General features: G+C 37.0%; 1 protein-coding gene across 1 annotated transcript in view; it reads left to right on the forward strand.

The window, feature by feature from the left end:
• The first annotated feature begins 5017 nt into the window (after positions 1–5017).
• The window catches only part of KCNJ3 (potassium inwardly rectifying channel subfamily J member 3), a 151239-nt gene continuing 128390 nt past the window's right edge, over positions 5018–27866 (forward strand). The window contains exons 1-2 of the mRNA XM_063115736.1: positions 5018–5719; positions 15766–15982. Coding sequence (XP_062971806.1) covers positions 5018–5719; positions 15766–15982 — 919 coding nt within the window. The remainder of the gene's footprint in view (positions 5720–15765; positions 15983–27866) is intronic.

The following is a 27866-nucleotide window of genomic DNA, read 5'->3' on the forward strand; positions in this document are numbered from 1 at the left end:
TTTAAAAATCCTTATTTTTTCATAAAACCAGAGTACTCCAATGTATAGCTTTGCAGTAAAGAGAGAATTTAAGTCAGGAAAACCTTGCTAAATAAATGGCCTCCAAGTGACAATGGTGTATTGCCTTCCTCTGAATCCTCAGGCAGAGGCCAGGTTTGGAGCCAGGATTAAAGACTGGATGAGTCATCCTCCACGGTATGGCAATGCCTCTGTTCTCACGTCTCTGCAATCAAGTCTCAAACTGATTTCTCCTTTTCACTTTTTCCTTCTTTTTTTGGCAAGAGAGAAAATAACTTTAGTATTCTTTTTTTAGGAGGATTAAAAAAAAAAAAAAAAAAAAAGAACACCATTCTATTTCCCAAAATTGCATATAGAATTTCAAAGAGTGACCTCTTCCCAGATATAGCGAAACTTATGGTGGCAATGGGAACCTATCACCTTTTGAAGCATGAGAGCTTTAGCTCCCCAGGCCTGCCTGTTTCTTCATTGTACTTTTGGAGAATGGTAGGATTATGAGTAAAGGAGTGCTAAATATGATATCATTTTCCCCTGAGAGTAATTAATATTTCTGGCCATGCAGACTGTCACGTGGTGTGTCACAGTGGCAATAAGTGAATGACAAGAAGACAGACTCCAGGGATACTGAGATGTTCAAAGGCTTGCTTTTGTCGCAGTTGACCGATTAAGTCATTTTTAGAATTCGGACCTCTCAGGGGCAGAGGTTTTTTCTTTCATATTAGATATACTCTTTTCCCCACACTGTTCAGTTACATAATAGGATAAGTGCATGTACAGAGTTATGCCTTTTTAGTATAAAATCACATCCTTCGTTTTTGAAGTTATTGTTATTCATGATATTACTAATTTTGGACACAGTAAATAAGACATTGCCAGAAGTACTTTCCAGGCAGAATAAATATGTAGCTTGCCCTGAGCTGAGTTTGTTGTTAAATATAGCTTTGAGCCCTCCACCCCCATAACTGTAAGGTAGTTTGCTTATAATCTATCACCCTATCTTTAAACATTAGACTCCAAATGATTGTGTATTCTGCAGTTAACATTTTCCAGATTTTCCCAGCTTTGTGGCCAGGCCCGAAATCATGTGCCTCTCCCTCCTGTGACCCATTCTGCCCACAGTGCTTCACTTCAGCTCATCAGACAGCACCTGATTAGGTGGCTTTCTATCATCCATTCCCTACACTTCCCGCCCGGCCTTAGCACGGTGGGGCTGGCTGCCCTCCAGAACCTCATCCTGGAAGCAGCTGTCCTTACTGGGAAAGATGATTTTGGTTCATCCGTAAACATTTTCAAGGAGTTTGACTCAATGTCACAAATAGGTCAAAGCTTCAGTCACATTTAAAGTGTGATACAATGGCATAGTGAAAAATACTTATTGGGAAGTACTGTGTCTCTCAAAGAATAAACACCTTGAAAATGGGCAGGTGATTTGGAATCCCTGCTCCACTGTGTCTCTAGCTATGTAATACAAATACTAAGTTTAATTTTCTAAGCATGTTGCCCAACACATTAAAGTAGACTCAATATATTTTAGTTCTCTGTGAAACTCTCTTAAATGTTTACCATGTGCAAGGTAAGGGTGAATCACTGGGGTACAGGACAGTATCAAAATATGAAGAGGTGAATGCTCAGGGTGTTTGTCCTTTCGTAAGGGAAATCTTGATGATTTCTAAGCTGAAATACGAGCTAGAATGTGAAAAGTGTCATAATGCAATTCTTGGGAAATGAGAGTTCAGAGAAGGAAGAAATTACTCTTGGGGGGAAGACAAGAAAAAGCTTCATGGAAGAGATGGCAAGTGAAATAAAATATGAAGAAATTCTTCCTTTCCCTTACATACTAGTGACTGTGACTTGGACTTTGCAGAGATAGGGCAAGGATATTCTAACTGAAGAGAAAAAAGGTGAGCAAATGATGTTAATGTGGGATATGTATGGGGAATTGCTAACAGTCATAGATGGCTAGAGCAGAGCCCACATTCAAAGGAAGGAAGGAGATAATCTGCAAAGCTAGGTTAGGCCATCATGTAGAGGGCTTGGATCTTAACCTATATGGGAAGTTTGGCCTACAGAGAAAGGAGGCTGGCTATGGAATAGGAATCCTGACTCCTTTCTAACTCTATCACTACCTAGTAGGGGATGACGGAGCACCCAGGTTCTGGAGACATATTGTTCTGGATTCAAATCTTAGTTCCCACTTCCCAGCTCTGTGACATTGAGCAATGTACTTTCTCTTTATAGCCTCAATTTGCTCATTTGTAAAATGAGAGGATTAGGCTATACCCTGTCTCTTGAAGTATAAAATTATTTGGTATACAAATTTTGCTATTGGAAAATGGCAAAGATTTTTTTTTAAGTGGGAATGCTTATAATCTTGAAATGAAATAACTGGAGAAATTTTTGGTTTCTACTCCAATGCTTAACTTAAAATGATTCTAAGGTGATAAATGTAGTTCACAGCATGTGCAATCTCCAACAACTCATTCATAATCTCTTCTTGGCCTTGTTGCAACTTTACAGCCCAGTAAATAACATCCCTCACAGCAGAAATAATAAAACTATTCCCTCTCTTTTTCATACCAACACTGGTATGAAAAAGCTCCCAATTTTTAGAGGAGAAAATTGAGGCTCAAAGGTTTTCAACTACTTGATCAAGGTCACACGGCCTGGAAATGTCATGGCCAGGACTCAAATCAGGTCTTGTGACTCCAGGACTAGAGCAGTTTCTACTTCCTACAGTGTCACTTTCCCTTCTTATGTAATGCTAAAAGAATAACAGAGAGTTACTGACCTCTTATCAGAGAGTCTGCAGCACAGGCATCTGTAACTGGGATAAATGTTTTAACCAAATGGTAGTGAGAGTTTCTGCTTATGGCTGACAAGCTGACATGCACTTGCCTGCACTAAGGTTTAGGGTTAGGGAGGTAGAGGGAGTAGCTATTGGCAGAGAACTGATACAGTGATTATGCACTTATTTTTCTTCGAGTGGGAGTCTTACAGCAACGTTTTGCTTTTATAATTCCATGATCTGATGATTTTCCAACAAAATCAACTTTATGTATCTGGACTGAATGGACTATGCCATAAGATACCATGGCATTTTAAAACACACATGAAATGTGGTAAATAAGCTGGTATTTACTCACGGCCACTATATTAGCTATTTCTGTACTTTGCCCCTTCATTAAGTTAACTGCCAGTGCCATTAAAAAACAGCTTTCTTCCCTCTATTACAGCCACACGTTAACTCTAGGTATTCTGAGACTTTCTCATAGAGCCGTTTTCAGAAAGGATCAGGGGCTTTCTTATTAGTGTCTCCCCTCCTTTCTGCTCCCATCCTAAGCCCCCCAATGTTTCTTGCAACTTTCAATTCTGAATATGCCCATCTCAGAGCCAGCTGGGATCTGTTTATGATGCATCCCCAAATCCAGGCATCCGTTTAAATGAGAGCCTTAGTTACAGAGACACATTGTACTTCTCTCCTTTCGGAGAGCAGCATTTGCTGCTTGCTGGGGGCTTTCTGACTGATGCAGGGGGGCGAGGAAGGAGAGTTGGCTGGCGATTGGGAGCAGATTTAGAGCTGCTGCTCATTGGAGGGGCTCACTTTTCTTGAGCTGCCAGACACTGCAGGCTCAACTGAGGCTCGGAGGTGCAATTCAGGCTGGTGGAGCAGCGGGGGAAGGCAGAGACAGGCGGGGCTAGCGCGGCTCTGCAGCTGATCACACGCTCCAGCACACACACCACACTCCCGTCGCCCCTGCTTGCGCCTCGCATCCTTCACTCCGTGCCACCGAGAGGGGGACAGGGAGTGGGGACCGAGGAAGGGAGAAACAGAGGTTTCCATCGTGCGGCAGAGGAAAAGCTGGAGCGGGGCTAGTGATTAACCTGAAAGTCTGACCTGCAGCCCAAGGCTCTAGCCCCGTCCAGCAGCACTGCTGTCGCCTGGAAGGAGAACACCGCACCAGGGAAACCCCGAGACCTCCGCTGGAGTCAGTCTATGCGCCGAGCGCCAGGATCCTTCTGGGGGTCACATCGTGGTGGCCTCGGGGAAGTGCGGAGCTTGGGGTACCTGCACCGGCGCCCATAGTGGTACACCAGGAAAAGTGGGGACGAGGAAAACAGCCGTGAGCGCTGAGTGCGAGGCCAGGCTGCCGCTGCCGCCCGCTGCGCCGCCTCCTGCCCTCGCCCGCGGGGTGAGTGCCCAGGCGTCGCGCACTGCCGCGTCTCGGCTGAGCGCGGGGGCGGCCTGCGGGCCCTTCAGGGTCCGCCTAAGCGCCCTGGTGGCGCCCGCGGAAACTCGGCGGTCCGCGAACGCTAGGCGGACAGGTTTCTGGAGTCCGGAGCGGGGGACTGTGAGCCCGGAGGGTGTGGGTAGGGGGCGTTGCACCAGTGCCAGGCAGACATGCCTTTGGGCGGGATTTTGGCTAAAAGATAGGAGGCGGGAGCGCCGGGGGGAGCCGGGAGCCTTACCGGGAGGGGGGGGCGGGAGATCGGGGAACGGCGGGGAGGGGGGAGGGTCTGGTCCAAGCAGGTAGCGGCAGCTCCGGCAGCCCAGCGAGTTGGCAGATGGGGTGGACTGGCCTGTCAACTCGTTAATTTCAAGCAGTCTGTTCGAGGGTGCTTCAGGATAGTCAGGAGAACTGTGGCAAGGTAAGAGGTGGCCCGGGATGCCGGTGGTGGGGGAAGAAAAGAGGAGTCTCGAAAAGCTTGGAAGCAAAATTGCTCTTGGGTTTCTGGTCCTTGCATCCCTCCTGCCTTGAGTGCGGGAGAACACTTTCTGGTTGGAAGACTCACCTTGGAAAGAAAGCCTCTGACCCACGGGAGAAGGAGAGGCGTTTGCAGGGGGCAGAGACCGCAGTTACCTGCCGGCTGCGCCCCCCACCCCAGGAGCTCCCGCTTCTCCCCCCTTTCCCCCGCCCCCACCTCCTTATTGGTGCTGGTTTGCAGCGCTCGGCTCCTGCGCCTTGGCTTCGCGTTTGAATCTGGCTCGCCCCTCCGTATTATGTCTGCACTCCGAAGGAAATTTGGGGACGATTACCAGGTAGTGACCACCTCGTCCAGCAGCTCGGGCTTGCAGCCCCAGGGGCCGGGCCAGGGCCCGCAGCAGCAGCTTGTGCCCAAGAAGAAGCGGCAGCGGTTCGTGGACAAGAACGGCCGGTGCAATGTACAGCACGGCAACCTGGGCAGCGAGACGAGCCGCTACCTCTCGGACCTCTTCACCACGCTGGTGGACCTCAAGTGGCGCTGGAACCTCTTCATCTTCATCCTCACCTACACCGTGGCCTGGCTCTTCATGGCGTCCATGTGGTGGGTGATCGCCTACTCCCGGGGCGACCTGAACAAAGCCCACGTCGGCAACTACACACCCTGCGTGGCCAATGTCTATAACTTCCCGTCAGCCTTCCTCTTCTTCATCGAGACCGAGGCCACCATCGGCTATGGCTACCGATACATCACCGACAAGTGCCCCGAGGGCATCATCCTCTTCCTCTTTCAGTCCATCCTCGGCTCCATCGTGGACGCCTTCCTCATAGGCTGTATGTTCATCAAGATGTCCCAGCCCAAGAAGCGCGCTGAGACCCTCATGTTTAGCGAGCACGCGGTGATCTCCATGAGGGACGGAAAACTCACGCTCATGTTCCGGGTGGGCAACCTGCGCAACAGCCACATGGTCTCCGCGCAGATCCGCTGCAAGCTGCTCAAAGTAAGTGCTGCCCTGCTACCTGCCGCTTCCCCGAGCCGGGAATTAACTCACCTGAGAACCCCCCCGCCCCCCGGTCTTTGCTATCGCCAGGTAAACTTCCGGGGGGCGGGGGAGGGAAAAGAAAAGGGGCTGGGAGATTGGTCAGAGGGACAGTGACAGTTCTGTTCTTTTCTCACTTACTCTAGTGCTCTTATTTGTATTCATCCTTTCGGATGTGCTTGTATCACTTCCTGGACTAGTAACACTTGAGGAGCGGTGTTGGCTCCTGGAGCCTTGAGGGAAATTAGTGCCCTGCTCTCCTTCCTATCCTTGCTGCTTGGCTCTTCTGAGCGCTTTTGATTTGTTGTCAACACTGCTGCATGCAACTTGAGGTACTAAAAATGAACTGAACGGTTTTAGTTTTAAGAAATAGGTGTTGAACTTGCCTCAATTTCGCTTTGGGCTTGTTTTTATTCTTTTTCTCCTAATAATATCAGCAGGAAGATTATCCCTCTAGAACCAATAACTCTATCTATGGTCTTTTTAAAAATTTTTATTTTATTTTTTATTTTTACTTTTAGCACAAGCATACAGATCCAGGGATCAGTTAATAAAGTGGAAAAAACCACACCTAGTTCATTTAGAGTTTTATTTTTACTAAAAGTTTTCCTAGAGAAGTATTCTGTGAAAGCTTGAGTGCTTTTCCTGTAGAGTCTCTTGTTAATTTTATTCTTAATTGCCTGTTTCTATGAAGCCTTTGTCAATTACAGATTTCACTTCAAGCTTTTCAGCATCCATTAAAGAAGATTGCTTCCTACCATCAGCGGTGTAAATGCTAAAACAAATTGAACATGGAGTGGTTATTAAAGTAAAGTCCATCTAGTCGTTAGAGGGCACCACCACAAACAAGAGGAGTCCTCCCTAATCATTCATCCAATTAGAGTTTGGGAATGAGAGTTTAAAGACCTGTTTCCTCTCTATGTGTCATTTACAGTTGTGTGTGAGGGATTTTCCTTAGGAGTTTTCAAATGTTCATAAATTGAAAAAGATGATTTCAAATAAATAGCTCATAAATTGAAAAAGATTTATCTAAGATTTCATAGGGAACTATAACGAAATTAATTTAGTATTAAAAAAATGAAAGTCCAATAAATATTTAAGTTGAGATATTGCTGTTGAAATTTCAATTTCCACTCTACGAGTATATATTGTTTTGCACAGTCCCAACCTAGGTTGAAGGTAAAAGTGATCCAATGTGATTTAAAAAGTTTTGTTTTAATGTCATTTTCATTATTCACTTATAAGATCTTACCCTAATTACTCTTGACCAAGTTGCTCAGTAAAATGTTTGAATTAAAGCAGTTCACTTGTCCTGTCACTTAACATCATATGCATATTTATTGTGCTCCATACAGTAAAATTGGACTACCACAGTGGAAAATTATGAGTCTAGTTCTGAAGTACACGTTCATTAAGATAACTGTGAATAAATAATTTGAATAGATCATATTATTTTATAATTAACTTCAGTGAACTGCATACATTTTTAAAAATTTAACTTAGCATATTGTTTTATAGACTGCTGTTTGAAGTGAGCAGGTTGTTGGATCAAGCTAAGCAGTTGTATCGGAGACGTTTATTGTAGCAGTAGTTGTTGTATGTGCCTGTTTCTATGCATAGACTATGACACATCATCTCTTTCTTTAGGTAAGGCCTATAGGGCAGCTAGGAGCACTTTAATTGTTAATATAGTACCAAGGTCTTTGCAAGGAATCCATGTTTATGTATCACATTGAGAGTCTTATTGAAGAGCAGTTTGCCACATTGATTAGTCTAGTGGAAATTGAAAATTAAGTGTTAAAGGTTATTTACTGCTATTCTGTAGTTTTCAAGCATATAAAGTTGTTTATGAAAACATATCTTTTCCAGGCAACATATTTTAGATGTTTTTAGATTCTATTAAATTTTATTGTAATAAAGCCAGAAATAATTAGAATTAATCTACATATTATTATTATTAATTTTTAATACAAAGGTACAATGAATCTGAAGCACTCAGTCTCTACAGTGGTGCAGGGTACTTCTAATGATTTTTCTGCATAAAGCTATGTAGCACATATACTATAAAGAATGTCTTGATTAAAAAAATTTGGAGCAAGGTGCTATATTAACACAAGGTGATAAAAACAACATTTAATTAAAATGATACGTATAATATTCCTATAAAGTTGTTTACTTTAGATTTGTTGGGATGATGTTATGCTAGAAGTAAAAATGACTGACATGTGGCACCAATTTATATTTAAGCAAAACTATGGTAAAATCCTCCCATGCTTTTTCTGAAAGGAGAGGGTTGATCAGTGGCAAGTCGACAGCCAGCCAGTGTAGTTCGTTTGAAGTTGATTTTTCCTGTAGCCATTGTAATTAAAGTGAATACTTGTGGTTCTTGTCATTGTTTAGACTTCGTTAAAAAGAAGTCATGTTTTATTGGGGAACTCAGCAAAATTAGAGGAGAGATTTACCTTTAACAAGTTGCTCTCATTTTCTTTTAGAGACTGAAGTGAAGTGACCTAAAACAGTTAACAGTGTTTTTCATGAGAAGCTATACCAAAATCTTTAAATAATATTTTGCTATCATTTTATACATTCTTCTTATAAAATAGTACACATACTCAGTCTCCTCTTTTAACCTTTGTTTAACATTGTAAATGTAAAGTTTACATGTCCTTAATACAGAATATATGGAATTTTTAAGGCAGCAAAAAGCAATATAATATTTAACGATAGTAATTATAGTGCATGTATGTTCTTCCTATAACCTAATTTAATTTCACTAACATTTTTTTACTGCTGTTTTCTTGTTTTCTGAATAAAAGCTTCTGTATCAATATAACTATGAGCTTTATTTACTAATTACAAAGCACTTTTGATTCTTGGGAAGAAACTAAGAACATGGATATGGTTTTCTAAAACTTGCTACTATAAATTTTCCATGCATAATTCTTTTGAAGTCCCTATCTTTTGATGAAAGTTTTTAAAAACTTTTTTGCCTACTTTTTAGTTATGTTTCTCATTTATATAAAAGAAAATTTTATTTCAACTCTATTCCTGTCTTCCCAGATTGAAAATACTGAAATTTCTTTCAATAATCAAATTTTGATCTTCCAACTTTATGCCTGGAGGGATCAGTCCTTTTTCTACTCAACCAAATAAACAAACAAAAAAAGTAGATTAAATAAAAATGAAAGGATATAGTTTGAAGTTATTTTTGAAAATCTATAATTTAATTATAAATACTGCCATAAAAAGCTCTTTTAAGATGACTATTTTTCTCTTTTCCTTCTCTCACTTCCATATTGATTTTTTACTTGAATTATCAATTACAAATCTATTTTAGTTGAATAGAGTCTAATTAATATTGTTAAGTTAATATATTGCCCAGTTCAAAGTTCTTATAAAAATGCCTGGATTAGGGAGTTGAGACCAATGCCTTAACTTCTGGACCCTGTAATTTAGTGTTGGGTTTAAGGGATTTGGAAATCTCACTTACTTCCTTCTGTCAGTCTAATACTAATGGTTGATTCCCCTAGAATTCTAAGTCGTTAAGGGTAGAATGAAATAATAGAATGAAATGATCTTCTTTGATACACTGTTCAAGAATTTACAAGTTTATTATCCAACTGCTGTCATATATATTTGTATATATAAATCATATATATGCATATATTCATTCAGTCAAACCTTTCTTACACAAAGAAAACATAAAATTATCTATTGTTGAATCCATATTTTGAGACAAAGAGATAAGGATAAATTTTTCTCATGGAAACATATCTTGTATCTTAATATTTCTCCTCACTGCTAATAGTCATCATGTTTCTTTTCTAGTAGGTCAGCTATGCAATCCTTAACTTGCACTTGCTGAAAGGTAGTGGAGTACATTCTTTTCCTCTTCTGACATCACTTGCATTATTTTTGTACTAACCTTTTTTATCCTCCATTTATATGGACACTCAAAACTGGATGATGTCTGGTTTCCCCATGTGAATGTGATCAAGTACAAAGGCAATAAAAAAAGAAATGTTCTCTGCAAAACCATTAAGCGTTTTATCCTCTTCATATTTCCTAACATTTTGTTAATCTTTTAACCATAATGCTTCCTGGACCACAGGATTCTTGGATTTTTCTCATATATTTATTGGTTTGTCATAATTCCACCTCTTACCCTTAAGCGCGATTACATTTTTGACTTTATATGATCTTAATTGGCAACTCTTTTCAGCAATTGATCTTAGCCAATTTGAACTTTACTTTTAATCTTGAGACAATGATTTACCTCCCTTTTAAAAATTAAAACCACAACAGAATATCTATGAAAAAAAACCTTTTCTTTTGAACACCATCCAAGCTGTTAGGAAAAATATGAAAGAGGTCAAAGACTGAGTACCTTAGAACTGTTAAGGGGTAGATACCATATTGCTTGGTGAGTTCTTTAGGTGGATTCACTATGTCTTTAAAAAATGAGCACAGTTCCTATTTAGTCTAGTTTTACTTTCTCTGACACAAGTACAATTTTCCAATAAGTATAGAACATGGATTATTTTTTAAATCTATTATTATTATTCCTTTTTTTAAAATAGTAGTAAGATGTTTTGTTTTGAATGTTTTCTTTTTTATTTTTAATGTGGTTCCTGAAAAGTACAGGGTAGCTTGTGTTCAGGGAATAAAGTGTGAATAGAAATGAGGGCCATGGAGACCCACAAATACACAGCAGTAGGTAAGAACAAATGATAAAGAGAAACAAGAAAAAGCATTTGATGGATTGAAGGGTGTTTGGTGAGTAGGAAGAAAATGTGCAAGTAGGATTACAAATCCTGTCCACAGTTATAAATTCCACAAAAGGCCCTCAAGGAATTATAAAGCTGCTCTTTCATTAGAATGGTATAAAAGCTTCACACGTCCTATTACAAGATAAATTACATTCCATTCTATAAGGTATGTTCTTTTCGTAGAAGTGAACATATTTTTATGGGTTAATTAGCTTAGCATTAAAATTTTTTATTTTAGACTTAATGTTGGTTATAGTTTTTTCCACCTGAGTATTTATGGAATTTCTAACTTAAGGAGTCCAAATAAATGTACAATTTAATTGCAGACTATCCAGATAAAATTCTAGGTCTATACTCTCCTCTACCTGACTTAAATTTTGGTCTGAGCCGTTGCCATAACAGCTTTGAGTCACCAGACATATTTGTCCTTGACCTTGGTACCTGCTTGTGGCTCATTTCCCAATGTTAGCTTCCAGATAGTGCTCAAACCTCACCCCATGTAATTTTCTTTCTGACTTCAGCATATATTCAGCATGTGCCTGCATATGTATATGCATATAATACATTCAAAGATGAGAAGTGAAATTATAGATAAAATGGTGGGAAGGTGGTAGGAAAGATGGCTCAGCCTCGTCTCCTCTTTTCTCCTCTCTTTTCCCTTCTCCATCCCCTTTCCTCCCCTAATTTTTCCGATGGGCACTTGAGAGATGTGGTGGGGTGTGGGTCAAGGCTTGGAATATGAAAGAGGTAAATCTTGAGAGTCAGATAGTAGTGATGAAATGTTTTATTCAAAATTCCTCGAGTCTAACTCTGAGCTAGAAAAGTATATGGCTGCAGATTAGAGAAATGGCGGAAAGGCAGCAAAGATATGAATGGCATTAGCGAAGTGTGGCCCTACCAAGTGACTGTGGATGCTTGGCCACATATCCCTCAGAAGGAGGATGGCCACATGTGGATCTGCTTGTCCACAGTGCTAAATGTGTATCCCAGAGGGTGTGTGTGTGTGTGTGTGTGTGCGCGTGCATCTTTGGATAAGTATCAACAGTCTATCAACTGCAATATAAAAGCTATTTGTGTTAAAGTACGTGACCACGATGGCCCCTTCCAGGCACCTGTGATTTTTGATTCTTTTCCATCTGTAGCAGCACTGTAGTTGATTATCTTGTAGGCCTTTTCTGACTCTGAGAGAGTTCAAAGTCATTTAACACTGTTTCTTTGAAATTGGTAAAATGACTGAAAACTGTACACATAGATCCATTTTTGTATAATGAAAATGTATGTGATTGAAATATTATTTATTAAATAGCATTTTTTAATATTAAATAGCATTTTTTGGAAATTTTTACCACAACCTAAATTGTACAAAATAGTTTCAAAAATCCATGATGTTAAAATTATAATTTTTTGCATGGTAAATTAAAAAAAAAATAAGCCTTAGATTATTTTTCTCTTAATTCTCCCAATTTCTCTCTTAACTCCCAGAATTTGCTGTAATGTAAGTAACCAGACAGGCTTTAAAATGGTGGAAAGATTTTTATTTCCTTCCTAAGATTCCATAAAATTGAAAATAAAAGTTGAACAGAAGTCACTCTTAGGTCATAGTTTTTGAAATTATGTTCTAAATTTTTAAGAATTACTAATTTTCCATTCACTGTCTTTCCTTTCACCTCTTTCTGACTTTCTTATTTGTTCTACAGTTTTTATCATTCTAAATATTTTTTTCATAAAATAGAAGTCAACCTTATTAGTCAGCTTTTTAGAAATTTAAATTATTTCATGCATCAATCTTAACTTTTAGCAATTGTTTCCAATTCGAAAATATTTTGAAATATTGTTGATCTAGACCACATTTATTTACACATTTTTATCTAGGAAATGATGGTTTTGTGTTCCCTGTGAAATTAGGAAGTTTATAGAGAGCTAAAGGAGATAATTGGATCACCAAGAAATTGCTCTATCAATGGTTTTTTTCCTTATACTGCAATTCTTAAGATGACATAAGTGAAGAAAGGTTAAATTGTTTTTTATCTCAAAATATTCTGTTTATTATCAAATATTTCTGGGTGAAATATAGTACTTGATAGCTAAATAAGGCAATAGGAAACTGACTGTCAGTGCTACTGATTTATTACATATTCAAGTTACAGATCACAGTTTAATTTTATAAAGGCACATACATGGCACATACATACTCCTCTTTTTTCTCTCTCTATTTCCCCTTCATATACATGTGTATATCACAGTGCTTGAACAAAAGTTCTCTCACTCCACTTATATAAGTTGAGGGACTTAAAACTAACATAGGCTTTTTTTTTTGGCTGCAGAAAGTCTCTGAAATTGCACCAGAATTAGGACAGCCTAGGTTAGAATTATTTAGAAGCTTAGAATAGAATGTGTATGCCTCTAAAAATGCATTTGGTAGGTATATGTAGGTTTCTGGAACATCAAAAGTATTTGGCTAAGCACTGATAAGGTAACTTAGACATCAAACATTCCAGCACTACAAGCCCTGCCACACTAAGACCATGCTTTTCACTTTTGACCTGGGCCAAAGCCTTATCTCTAATTCCAGTGATTAATAGACTTCCTGGTATATTTCAAAGTCAAAGAAGCAAACAAAAATCAGGTTGTTGAGCATGTCGATAGCTAGAATAATCGATGGCCTAACAAAGGATGAAGAGCTGAACGATAAAATTTTGGATATGTATAGTATCTCAGCCATTTAAAGAAAGATTAAACTCTATTGTATCCACTAGAAAATAATTTTCAATGCATATATAGGAAATTTTACTTACCTGAAAAATATATGTCTAATCATAAAAAGCATCTTTCAAAGAAATGAAGTTATTACTTTTCCCCTAGTGTCTCGTAAAAGGAAGACATGGATAGGATATAAACATTTTTTCAGGGGGGGGGCTACATAGATGTAATTTGGAGAATATAGAACTACATTTAAAATCAGAAGGGATATTGAGTCTGAATGGAATAGATCCATGCATATTTAAGAATAAATTACCTATATCTGAATAAACTACTGTGCTAAAAATAAAATATTTCTGATTCCAGGTTGGCATTGTCCTGATAGCCTGCCTGTTTCTAGGCCACTTTTTTCATGGGTTATTGAATGATTAGGGGATATAAAATTTATAGGTTACTCTAAAGCCTTTAAAATGATGCCCAGTTATAAATAACAAATAAATAAATAAGGGAGGGAAATTTAGTGTTGGTGTACATATATAATAATTAGAAAAATATATCTTCTTCTGGGAAAATTATTTTAAAATAAATGGGAAATTGAATTTTTAAAGAATTGTCATGGTCAACACTGCCATTTAGTGCAGAAAGAGCAGAACTTAGAATAGTTAGTAAAAGGACCCAAATTCTGGTTATTAATTATAGACATCAGAATACCACCTTGTGTTTATATAGCACCTGTGTCTTAGTAGGTGAGAGAACAGTGATACCGGGTTTTTGTTTTTATGTATTTTTGTTTTGCATTTGGCTTTTATTTTGTTATATCAATTAATACTTGTCATACAACTGTGTAGTTGGGAAGATGTTGGTCTCATCCATATTTTTCTAATTTGAGAATAGGTTAAGAAATATAGGTGAAAGGGAGAGCTTTTTCTTGTTGTTTGGAAATGCCTTGTTTTTTCCAACACTGGTTGCTAGAACTGCTGTTTTTATTTTTGCACCATCAGGTTTTTTCATGAATTTCTTTTTGTCAGCGATCATTTTCTTTTTTTCATTTTTTCCAACCACCCACAACGTAGAAAAGAAAAATGGTCTCAATGTTTTCATTATTATTTTTTTTCTGCACAAATAATATTCCTCAGTATCACTTACTGCAAAGGAACCTCGCTAACTGACTAATTTTGCTGTTGAGATTCTTTGCAGCAATTGCTGCCATAATAAACCACAACCAATTTGAAGACCTTTGTTCTGTTTTGCCATGAAGGACATCTTACTAAACCACATTTCTCAGTGCTTTCTAACTCATTTACTCTGCATAAAAAGAAAATATATTTCTTGGAACTCTGCAAGTAAGAATTTTGCCTTCATACTACCGTTTTATTGGACAGACCAGTGTTATAGACCCTCCTTTAGTTATTAAATAAACTTTGCAGAATTTGTTAAAATATATTGAATTCTTCAAAGTCCCATGATCACAGCAGTATGCCCCCCACCAAATTTTTCTGCATGCAGCTCTAATTACCCAGCCCTTATTTTATCACCATCATTATATAAATTAAACCCCAAAACTTGCTTGTACATGGTTATTATATATAGCAGATATGGATAATAAAAGGAAAATGAATAGAAAAAAAGGATATGTAAGTTTTCTTTTATGATTTGCTGATTTTTAATAGTCATATTTAATTTTCTTTTAGAGTCTTAGCATGTGAACAGTTTATTGAACTAAGCTTTAGAGTGATTTATACTGAAACTGCATGCTACTACCTTATGAAAATTTTACTAAACTATATTTACCAAATACAGATTTTTAAAATTGTCTTTTGATTAAGGAAAGTTCAATTTAGCACAATTTTCACTGTTTTAAAATTCATAAAATAAATATGAGTAGAAAAGTAAACAATTATAATGCAGTTTATTATGACTTTGAAAGCCATTAGCTAATAGTATCTGCCTTTTATTATTATGTGAACTCTTGTGTACATAACATAATTTGATATGATAAAATCTTCACTCTTCTATTCCAGTTTATATCTATTTGTTACTTTTTTAAAGTCCTGGAAAAATAAATTATTGTGTTTTGCTTTTTAACAATTCAATAATTTTGTTCTAAAATTATGAACAATCTTTTTCAACTTTAATAAACTCCATAAGAATTGCCTACTTAGTAGCTTTGTGAGGAAAAAAATCTGGCATGCAATAAGTTATCATGCAGTGATTTATGTCAAGCAATATCACATGTACACTCAGTTCCACAGTTTATGCTAACAGCCATTGTTGGACCAGGCATTTCTCCAAAGCTCAGGATTTAGGGAATGGTAATTATAGAAAGTTGTATATTATAAATAATGCATGTATGTTCCACATGAGCTATGTGGGATTTCGGCCCATTTGCTAGAACATAGCTGCATGATGATTTGTTTGGATTTTGTTGTAGATGACTGATAGTGCAGAATGTTGGCAATGATGTAAATTACTGTTGGGCTGCCTTGAAAATTTCAGTACAAGTGGTGATTTCTTCTCTTTTTCTATGTGCTTGTCTAGTCTCGGCAGACACCTGAGGGTGAGTTCCTTCCCCTTGACCAACTTGAACTGGATGTAGGTTTTAGTACAGGGGCAGATCAACTTTTTCTTGTGTCCCCCCTCACAATTTGCCACGTGATCGATGCCAAAAGCCCCTTTTATGACCTATCCCAGCGGAGCATGCAAAGTGAACAGTTCGAGATTGTCGTCATCCTAGAAGGCATTGTGGAAACAACTGGTAAGTAAAAAACATAGATATGCCATCAAATTTCTTTACTCAATAATGACATTATATTATATGCACAATACCTGTCATGAATTGGGCTAAATGATTCAGAGTTCACAATAATGAAAGTAATGACTTGCCTCATTTCTTTGTAATATTAAAATGATGCTACTTTGGAAATTAAGATTTACTGTTTTTTTGGGTATATACATAATATGAACTCAGGAATACTGACTGTAAAAAAAAAAAAAGGAAAACAAAATGACTCCTTAAAAATGATTATGATGTTCTGTTTTAATTAGAAACTTGGATTTCCTATAAACATTTTTCTTTAAAGATTTAAGGTTAAAAACAATCAGGGTCATTAGTGAGCAGACTGAACTCAGAAGGCATGCTCTTGCCTGGGGGATGGTGAATGTGGGTGTCATTGGTAGAGCTTTGATATCTACTATGTGTAACCTCAGTGGAAAATTCCCTCTGTGTGTGTGTGTGCGCATGTGTGCTAAAGTAGCATTTTAATTGTAAAGTGGGTCAGTAGATTTCCCCAGCTGAACCTTGACCTTTTTTTTTTTTTTATTTAAGAGACTTTTCTTCTTTTTCTGTTTCAGTAAATCTATGTGCTGTTTGTTAGTCTTTAAGATTCAGTATAGCCCTGGTATGCTCCTAGTACTCACAATTTGCTATTCTCTGAGGGGACTTAGGTTGGCAAAGGAAAGAAAGAATAAATATGAATATATTATTTGGGGATTTAATATGGCCCAGTTAGTTTGGGAACCTGCTGGATGCTTGAGATTAATAATGAGGTATCTACATCACAATATATACAATACATTAGCTCTCAATTTTTTTCTACCAATATCATCTTAATCTTAAAATGCTAATTATTTGTATAACCTATGGCAGTATTGAAATTAATGTTGGCAATAATATAGATAAATTCAAGCTTTATAACAAGGTAGTATTACTATTATTTTATTATTATTAGTGCTTCAGTTTTAAAATTAAGATTTTAAGGACAGTGGGAAAAGATTTAATGTGTCAAGGTATGTCTGCAATTTTATTTCTATGTGCTATTTTATGATTTAAATTCCCCGATTAATTTTTCAACTTAAAATTCAAATGACATCATAGAATTTTTTAAATTACCACATATGAGTAAAGAATGAAATCAATTTATAAAGGCTTTTAGTCCAAGAAATCTTTAAATTTGAATTTCTGTATTATGATCTCATTTTTTGAAGTAATAATGTTATTAGAGCTTGAAAAAAACAGATGTTGCCATTTTTATTGATTTATTTCTTATACTAGATGGTTCTTTCACACACCTGCTTATAGTTTACCAATTGCTTGTTATTATTCTACCCACTGATATGAGTGAAGTTTTTGTTTCATTTGACAGCCTTAAAAACCTCTTTAGATTTGTCTAGCTAGCTATTCATCCATTTTTTCCTTTTTTCCCTAAATACTGTGTGTATTTCTTAAGGGTAAAAGCATTTTCCTGCAAAATCACAGTCTGCAAACAGAATAGTTTCTCAACCTTACTTTGAGTTTCTTGATCTTGAGGTATTTGAAGAATATAGGCCAGGAGTTTTGTCAAAGGTCTCCTAATTTGGGTATTTCTGAAATTTCCTTATTCATTAATTCTTTTGATTTTTGACTTCTGCATTGGTACCTTAAGGGAATGTTGAAGCAAGGTGCTTTTTAAATTTACCTATATTTCAGAGGATCATGGTTAGTAAATAAAGTCCTACATAAGGTCATGAGGAGTTTTATAACATAAATAATTTATAAAGATTATAGATTTTATTTTAACATTTCTTCCCTTCTGGTTTTTTTTTTTTTTGTGTGTGTGTGTGTGTGTTTGTTTTTTTGTTTTTTTTATAAGTAACTAACAAACAATACTCTCCACAGAAAATGTGAAAACTTAGCGGGAGACTGAATTTCTTATTCAGAGATTGCCTTTTATGGAGAAGAGATTAGAGTCTGTTTCCTCTTAATCTCTTAAGTAAGCTTGCTTTCTAGATCTATTATAGCAAGACAAACAGCAAACCATTACTTACAATTTATAGAACTTATTTCATGGAAAATTTTATCTAACATTTTGTTTGCGTATATGGCCCTAACTAATTAAATCCCACACGGTTTAAACTCTGTAAAATCTGTCTCTATTTCCATGCCTCCCTGAGCATGGGAAAAATAACATAGACATTTTTATGTTCATTTGATTATTTAAAATTTTACTGAGATTTATTTAGATTCATCTTTAAAGGTACTTTTTACTTTATCCTTCCAATCGCAATACATTTTGTTTTCTCGTAATATTTATTGCTTGGAATTATACAGATATGATCACTTGGGATTGTGCTGAGGCAGGAAGAATACCATCTCTACCTCTCATGTTGTTTGGTACAGTCTGATGAATAAATTATAACTCAATGTAACTTTCCATCATATTTAGTATTAAAATACCAACTTTTTCTCATTTATTCATTCATTCATTCATTAGATAAGTATTTATTTATTTATTTATTTTTGTCTTTTTCGTGACCGGTACTCAGCCAGTGCGTGCACCGGCCATTCCTATACAGGATCCGAACCCGCGGTGGGAGCGTCACTGCACTCCCAGCGCCGCACTCTCCCGAGTGTGCCACGGGGTGGGCCGATAAGTATTTATTGAATGTATGCTGTGTCCTTGGATGTATTTGAGATTCTGGAGATGTAGTGGCAGCCTGGACAGACAGAATCTCTTTCCTCATGGGGGTTATATTCTAATCGGAGAAAGCAGAATACAGAACACAAATAAATAAGTAAAATATTATCAGTTGATAATGTGTCAGGGATTTTAAAAAACAACAACAACAAGGTAATGGGATAAAGAGTGCATGCAGGCTACTTTGGGTTGATAGTCAGGGAAGGTCTATAAGGAGGTGACACTTAAGTGAGAACTGACAGTGCAGAAGGCCCTCCCTGGCATGTCTGGGGGAGGAGCATGGCAGGCCTGTGGAACAGCTGCTGCAAGGGCCCCAGGTTGGGAATGAGCTTGATTTATTCTGAGAACTAAAAGAGGGTGGAAGTGGTTGGAGCAGAGTGAGCAATGAGGAGACTGTGGTAGGAAGAAGTCAGAGAGGTGGAGGGGCCACCTCTGCACTACAGATGATTTTATTGCATCAACAAGAAGTGTTAGGATTTCATTAAAAAGCAGAACCTGCATTTATATGAAAGAGTAATAATTTAGTAATTTCAAACTATATATATATATATATATATATATATATATATATATATATAACAGAAACCTCCACTTATTTTTCTAGTGGGTTGCATGTCGTGTATTTAAAAATTAGTAACTCTAATGTCTTGAAAATACGTACAGTTGTAGACAGGTGTCACCTGTATCACCGCCCCCCACAATTGCTCACTTCACAGCAGTCCTCTGGTAAGAATCTTCTGATCTCATTTAGTTTTTGCTTCTTCTCATTCCCATGGTCTCAGCAGGAGTGGTGGGGGGAAGGAGGTGAGAAATTAGAAGCTTTCTAATTTCCTTGAAAGTTTCAGCTTTCAGCTGAGGGATTACTACTTTTATTACTTTAAACCCACTTCCTTGCAAACTCAGCGATGATTGCCCTCCTTGCTTCAAATGAGCTGGATTTGCACTCAGCAATGCACTCCTAAGATTTGCACTCCTAAGACTCACCTCTTCCTTGATAACCTATGCATCCTTGCTCATCTAGCAAATTCTTAAATGTAGTCTACCTCTAACTCTTGCTCTCTTTTCTTCTTCTCCCAGGAGAGACAGCACTGCTAGCGGCAAACAAAGCACTGCAGATTTGGCTCATTAGAACTCCATGCTTTCAAACTTCAATCTGGTTTCTGCTGCTATCTGGCAGTCTTTTTAATTGTTTTTTCTGTACTCTCAGGCTCACTCCCCATGTGATCTATTTTAGACCTTTTCTCTCTTTTCACATCCCCAGTCCCAGCTGTCCTAGCCCTTCCTTGGCATATCATCTCTACACCTATTCTATCAAAAAGAATGTGACACTTCAATTTTTATACATTTCTTTACTCTCTTTATCCTCTTCTTATAGTTATCTTCTCTTTCTCTTTCCTGGTGTCTATGGGAAAAAGTGTCTTTATTCTTTTCTCCAAACCATCTCTTTCATAGTAATGTTTCTCATGCATTGCTTCAACCACCTATGACTAAAGCTCCAGTTCTTACCATTGACTCCTTTCTGTTTGCTCTGAAATATTTTCAGGTCTTTTCTAGTGGAAAAGAAGTAAAATTCCATTATTTGTCCCTTTATACTCTTAAGATTTATCCTGGGATTCAGAGAAACCACGCTCTTCCCCATTCTCTCTCTCTCTCTCTCTCTCTCTCTCTTTTTTCTTCTTCTTCTCTATATTTTCCAGTTGTTCCTTCTTTCCTGCATCACTGCCCTTTCCTACTACTCCTCTCTCTTTTATTTCCTAGCTCTCTACCCTCATCTTCTTTCCTTTTGTAGTTCCCAAGTCCATCATTCCTTTTAACTCCAGGTATGAGACCTCCCCCCCAGCTGTGGTCTTGTATTTGCTATTAATTTCTAGGACTTTTTTTTCACTTCTAATCACTATTTTAATTCAGAGTCATCTTGTCCAAATTCAAAGGCATCATCTTACCTTCAAATTACCTCATTTGGAAAGTGTGTTTCTATTAATGAGAGCTATTTTATCCCAGTTCCCCACCTTTCCTTTTTTAGATCCAACTAATTTGTTAGCTCCACAAATATCTACTGAGCACCTAAAAGAGGCTGAACACTATTCTCGACCTTAGAGGACACATGAGTTAGCAAAACAAAATTCCTGCCCTTATGGATACTTACATTCTTATGTGGGAAACAGACAATAAACGGATGAAGTACATCATTTAGAATGTTAGAAAGTAATAAGTTCTATGGAAAAAAATAAATGAATCAGGGCAAGAGGGACTGGGAGTGGACAGAAGTCAAGGAAGGCTGCAATGAGAAGGTGACAGCTGAGACAAAACTCAGGACCTTGAGCCAAGCAAATAACCAGGAGGAGGGCATGCTAGGTAGAGGTGTCATCAGTTGCAACTGCCTCAAGGAGGGCAGGGTGCCTGGCTGCTACTCCCTCTTAATAATTTCTCTCAACTCAACCCTTTTTCTTTGAGCCCACATAATGATACTTCTAAATCACAGCAGTCATCTCAGAAATGGATTTAGTACCTGCAGGATCTCTGCTAGATGCAGATTGCACACAATTGTCCTGTCTGTTTGCTTACAACACTGCTTTCATGATATACTTGTGCTCAAAAGTCCCTATTGGCTGCCATAGAAAATTTCACGCATTTCTTCCTGGGAAAATTAGGCTGCTCTTCTTCCTGTAATGCTCATACACTGTTGCTCACTCTTGCCTCCCATATCTATGGTCATGTCATTTCTCAGTGCCTGGAATAGCATTTCTGTCTTCTCTCACATAGAACAAGAGTGGCCTTATTTGTTGAATCTTTCCTGGACACGTTAGTCCATAGTTTTTCTTTAATGCCTCATTCAAACAAAAGTTTTTACTATTCAAGGGCTCCTAAGTACATGCTCATTATAGAAAAAAATTAAAAAATACAAATATGAAAAATATAAAAACTTCACTCAATTTCATCTGCTGCACTGATACTTGTAATTAATTTCAGGTATTTGTATTCAAATATATCATTTTTGTGCCACATGTGCTATTTTATAACTGGCTTTATTGGGTAACCTATTGTAAACATCCTTCTTGTCAAATTATAATTCTACACCATTAGTTTTAGTGGCTTTATTACATGCTAATTTATGTATCTATCTTAATTTTTTATTATCTGTCTTCTAGTTTGGGATTTTTAGGCATTTCCTTTTTAATAAAGTGAATACTTTTACAGTCTATAGTTTAAATTTAGTAACCACCAGCTTTGCTATTTTAGATAAATTCATAGAGATGAAATTCTTGGGTAAAGGGACATATAGTGGTTTCTAATACCCATGTTGGGGTAGCTATCCAGAAAACTGATATCAGTTTACAGCTATATATAAAGGTGTCCATTTTCTCTTACACTTGCCAACAATAGGCATAATTGCTTTTATTTTTGACAATTTGACATTATTTTGTTCTCTTTGATTAGCAGTGAGATTGAAATTATTGTATCTGTCTATTGGTTATGAATTTTATTTCACAAATTGTCAGTGTGTATTGATCATTTTGCTTGGAACTTTTTCTTATGCATAAATTCCTTGTATAATTAATTAGCACATTATTGTGCAAAATAATGTCACTAGTAGTTTGTATACTTTTATGGAAAGATTTTCATGTATATATGTGTAATTTTATTATCTTTCTCTCATATGTGCTTTGTTACATCTTCAAATAAACTGTAAACTTCCAATATTTTTTAAGGACTGTGTTTTATGGCTATTTATTTTGTATGCTGTAGACCCCAAAAGTGGGAGATCCCAGTAAACACTTCTGATCTGTTTGTTTTTATTTTTAAGTGATTTTAATTGAGTTAAAATTTTATACGCTTGTTTTCTGAATCCTGAATACCAGACTCAGAAATGAGTCTGTAATTTCTTATAGGAAATCAATCAATAAATGCTGGCTGGGTACCTATGTTATTAGGTGCAAGACAGTACAAGGATGGTTAAGAAGGAAGTCCACAGTCCAGAGGGAGAAAGGAGTTGAGCTAAATCAAGTATTATCACTATGTGCTTAAATGTAGGTCAGGCAATAGTAGGGGCCTAGAAGAGTGGTCCCTGATGGATTTTCTCTTAACAAGGTCTGAAAAGGTCCTTCTGAAGACATGGCATGAGCTGAAGCCGAAGATGAGGCAGAAGCTCATCAGGAGGGTACAGGGAGCTGGGCCTTCTGGACAGAGAGACAGAAAGTGCAAGCACTGACGGTTCATTTTGTTAGGGGCATCATACATTCTTTGGTATTGGTAGAGTGTCAAAAGAAAGTGAAGGAAAACTGGCTGCAAATGAGCCTAGAATTATCCCTGGGGAAAGTTGGGACCTAATTCTGCAGTCAATGAAGTCCTTGAAAGATTTGAAGTGGTGAAATGGCATTATGATATTTGCATGATAGAAAAATCCCTCTGGCTACAGATGGAGGATGGATTGAGTGGGGCAAAGACCAGAGACAGACCAGTTATTGGGCTGTTACAACAGGCCTACCCAGAGGTAACTGGGTCCTGTATGAAATTATCTGTCTCAGGCAACTATGAGACTGTTGAAGATAATGAAAAAGTCCCTAGCTTTCAAAGCTGTTACTTGTGATGAAAGAGCAAGGATCCTTCTCCCTAAAGTTCTGCAGGCTTCTAAAAAGAAGCTGAGATACCCAAAGAAATTTAAAAAAAAAGAAAATAACAAATAGAAAAGCACTAACAAGCCATTGACTCTTCCTTATTAGTGAAAAACAGCTTGAAATACTCTAATGAATAAATCACACAACAGAAACTCAACTTGTGAATAATTGAGATGTGGTAATTTTCCTCTCTTGATTCTACAATATTTAACTTTTTAAATTTTAATTGATCATTACTCCTTAGTGATACAACAGAAAGTGATCAGCAAGCCACCCACTGTTATTGTAAATGAGGTAGCACTGTCCTGACCATCTTTCCTAATTGCATATTCTGAATTATTAGCCTTTTAGATCTTCACACCTGTTGTAGCCAAAACCTAAATCAGGGGTCTCTTGTTTACCTCTCCAGTTTTTGTGTTTCTGCCCAGATTGCTGTTACCTTTTGAAGTAATTGCTGTTTTAGAATACTTACTATTTTTATCAGATAAAAGTCAAAGACACATGGATCTGTATAGATTGAACTCCTCAAAGTAACCTCATCCCCGTAACTTCCATGATTACATATTTGTTAAATATTTGTTGTCTCTGATATGAAGAAAAGAAATCAGCAAACTTTCTGGGTAATCTAGATAACTGTTAAACGTAACCATAGGGGATTTCTAACTGAGGAAAAGTAGTTTTGGTTAAGCATAGTCCAGTGACAAGGAACTTCACAATTTAGACATTAACTAATTCACTTTCAGAGTTTTTCACTGGTAGATCTTGGGACTACCGGCATGAGAATCTCATGAGATGCTTATTAAAATGCTGAATTCTGGGCCCTCACCTAGTCTTGCAGAGTTAAAATGTCTAGGGTTTTGGCCCAGAAAATTTTCATTTTTCAAAAGCCCACATGTGGCTCTTATTAAGAGTAGAATTCTTCCATTCAACAACCAAGAAAGCCACTAATATTTATTGAATTAACTGCTCAACTGCAATATATCTTGACCTAACCTACCACACTGGCATGTGGAAAGATTGTAAAAGAACATAGCTCTTTAAATTTCTAAAGTCTTTAGAGATGAAGCTTTGTGTTGAGTCAGACTGTGCTGAAAAATGTATCCCAGTGCAAATTAATGTGGGTAGAAAACAGGGAAAATCAGGAATATGAATTAAAATGCATTGCTATTTATCATCGTCACCAAGAACAAGATGTGATATCTATTGCAGAACATTGTGTGAAGATGTAATATAAATGCCAAACAAGGATGGTAGTGCTACTCACTGATGGAGAGAATTCTGATCATTGAAATTGTTATACACTCATTAGACCAGAACACTGTGTGCAGTTATTTACTGTTTCATTAGAGGCAATATCATTATGCTCATGGAAAAGTTCAAAAGGACAATTTTTATAATTTTACACTAAGACTAAACCTGGCTATCAGTGATTAAAACTAAATCATTTCAGGACTCTCTTTTCTGGAGAAATTTTGCATAGATAACAGATTTAATAGAAATATGGATTTAATAGGCAATAAAAATGAGTCGATAAGATTTGAGATCCACATAGAGTGAGTTTATCGTGACAAGGATTCTAGGCCCAGTTTGACATTGTCTCACCTTTGATTAGTTTTTACTTTGTTATTTCTATGCCTTAGGCTCTGTCTGAAAAAGAGCTAAGATCATTGACCTACTCAGCTCATAGCAGTGACCTTAGCACTGAAATTGGAGTGGGAAATCATTGCTGTTGTTGTTATGGTTGCTGTTCAATATAAATGTTGAATGAGATAAAATAATATAAATTTATAATAGAAATTATGACATCCTAATATTTATTGATGGTGGTGGCACAGTGCCATCATAACATTGAGAAAATACACTTATGGGGCAGCGTGGGGAGGGAAGGAAGGAGACAACAAATTAATTATTTGTTGTCCAAGAGGAGCATAATCTTAAGTGTGTTGATTATATATGGGGTATATTTGTTTAACCTCTTTTGCCAAAAATATACTCATAAGCCTGAGAGTGGCTCTAGTTATGATTCATTCCTGCTGCCTACCTCAGAAAAGAGCTATGTCTAGACCATTTCAGCGAGATGATTAGATCTTAAAGGCTTTTGAAGAAAGAACATCTTAGTCTCCCTTAAATTGCTATCAAGCAATTTTTCCATATGCCTCTAAATTAATTTTTAGTATAATTTAAATCCACTTTGTTTACTTTTATTTTAGTTTCAGATTTTTTGTCATTTAAGTTGGAAAGTGTCTTTTCAGTTTTCAGAGCCGTCTTCAGTCGCTTGTAGTACAGCTCTGTGCTATACCTCAAAATTTAGATACAGGTAAAATCTGGTTCCTTAACTTTCTCCCAGATACACGTAAATATAAGAGGATAAGTATGGGAGAGGACGAGCACATCGTGCTTTGATGACTGGAGAAGGTTTGGACCTTATGAACGGAATGTGCATGTCTGCTTGTGTATGAGCTCTCAGCTCTTTTTTTAGTACTTTTTCTGTACTAAGGGTTTACTTTCTGACTCATGCTCCTGATTCAGCAGTTCCCCAGAAATGGCTTCAATCCGTCTGTATTTGGCAGCACTTCTTAGAGAATATAGAGAGAAAATGCTGTAGCCTCTTTGTGTGTGTGTGTGTATTTATTCAGATTAGCATTATCGGCTCCAAAAATATTTTAACATGTGTTTGTTATCTGTTTTTTTCTATTTTTGCTTTGCTGTGCATTTTTTCCCAGTGGCCTTTTTAACATATGCTTCATTACCCTCCATTTTAATTTTTATACATTAAATTCAAAGGTTAAACTTACATGACTAATACTATTCATTAGTTAAAATTTTGATATTTTATAGCCTATAAGTTGTAGAATGGTAGTGCCTCACAGTGCTTTATGAAAAAGTACAGGTGTCTTAAGTTTTCAAGGTTGATTTGCTAAAATTGAGGATGGACTTTGGTCTTGAATGTTTTATGTTGTATGTTGTGCAGTACACTAGGAATGTATTGGCTTTAATTCAGTTATTTATTATTCTTTAGATTCAGTCTAACAAACTGAATTTAGCTTATCTTTAAATATATCTGAAATGTTACTAAAGGAAGAGATGTAACCTTTATAGAGTGTCCTCCTATATTCCAGGTTCTGCTAATACAGATATTAGTTAAAACATTGTATCTTATTTGGACTAATCATTTAATTATATCTGCCTGACATGATATCTTTCCCAGCTTAGATATGCCTGGTAAAATCTAACATGCCACTTTCAGCTTTGAAGAGGCATTATTTCTCATTTTTCTTGACAGTGGAAGCCAGAATATTATTGGAACCAGAATAAGTTGAGAGGAAGAAAAAAAGGCAAAATTATGATGTTTGAATCTTAGCTGTCACTTAGTTGAATAGCAGAATTAGAATGATAGAATTGTAAAGATAAAATACACCTTAGTGATAATCTAGTTAAAACCTTCCATTTTACGGAAATGGAAACTATGATTCAATGAGGTAAAACAACTTGCCTGTCTCAGAGTCTGTTGGTGGAGTAATCTGGAATGTGATTTTATGCTTTAAATCTTATTCCAGCATTCTTCTCATTAACAGTAATATCTCACTTATTTAAATGAGTTTCTTGCTTTCCTACTTTAAAATAGTTTATAATGACATGGAGACTATATTTTGTTTAGACATATCAATTTTCTTTTCTATTTCTAAGAGCTAAGTTTTAGATCATATCAGCTAGTAACCTGAGTAGAGAGGAAGGCCAGTCAATAGATGCATGCATTATAAATAGATCTGTTCTTGAACTAAATTGCAAAGTCCTTTTTTGGCAAATACACTAAGAGTGGTAACTATTGAGACATCCATGTGTTCAATAACTGTGTCAGGTACTGGGTACACAGGCTGAATAAGAAAGTTGAGGGTCCCAGACAGCGGAACTTATATTCCAATGAAAGATAAAAACACTTACACAAGTAGTGATGAATAGTGTAAACTGGAAAATGTATCATACTACTGGGGAACATAAGAGACCACACCTAGGCTTGGGAAGGACGAGTGGGAGTTAGCTAGGCAAAGAAGTATGGAAGGAGTATTACTTAAAGAGCGAAGAGAGTTGGAAGACTTCGAATGCAGGAGAAAGAGAAAACTTGCTGTTTTTAAGTTACTGAATAACATTCATATGGTTAGAAGTAGAGTGTATGTAAGGTAATGGGGGAAAGAAGGAGTTTCAGGACATGATGGTACAAGTTAAAGGCTGGAAAATGTGTTACTTTTAACTCATTTATGTGTTTGCACATAGTTGTAATGAGTAGTAGGGAGCCACAGATGGCTTTTAAGCAGGAAAATGACATGATCACAATTGCGCTTTAGGAAAAAAATCACTCTTCCTGACCTTAGAGAAAGTATTAAATGGGGCAAAACAGAAGGCAGTTAGACGAATTAGGTACTCTGACAGTAATTCAGATGGAAGATGATAATCTATTGCTAGTGGGAGTTTGAAGAAGCATCCATGGCTAGGATATCTGGAAGACATGTTGAAAGCTTGAAGGATGTTACATTTCATGTTGCTCTTGATGAAGTTTAATGTCTGAAGATGA

Source organism: Cynocephalus volans, chromosome 1 (assembly GCF_027409185.1).
Source record: "Cynocephalus volans isolate mCynVol1 chromosome 1, mCynVol1.pri, whole genome shotgun sequence".
NCBI lineage: Eukaryota > Metazoa > Chordata > Mammalia > Dermoptera > Cynocephalidae > Cynocephalus > Cynocephalus volans.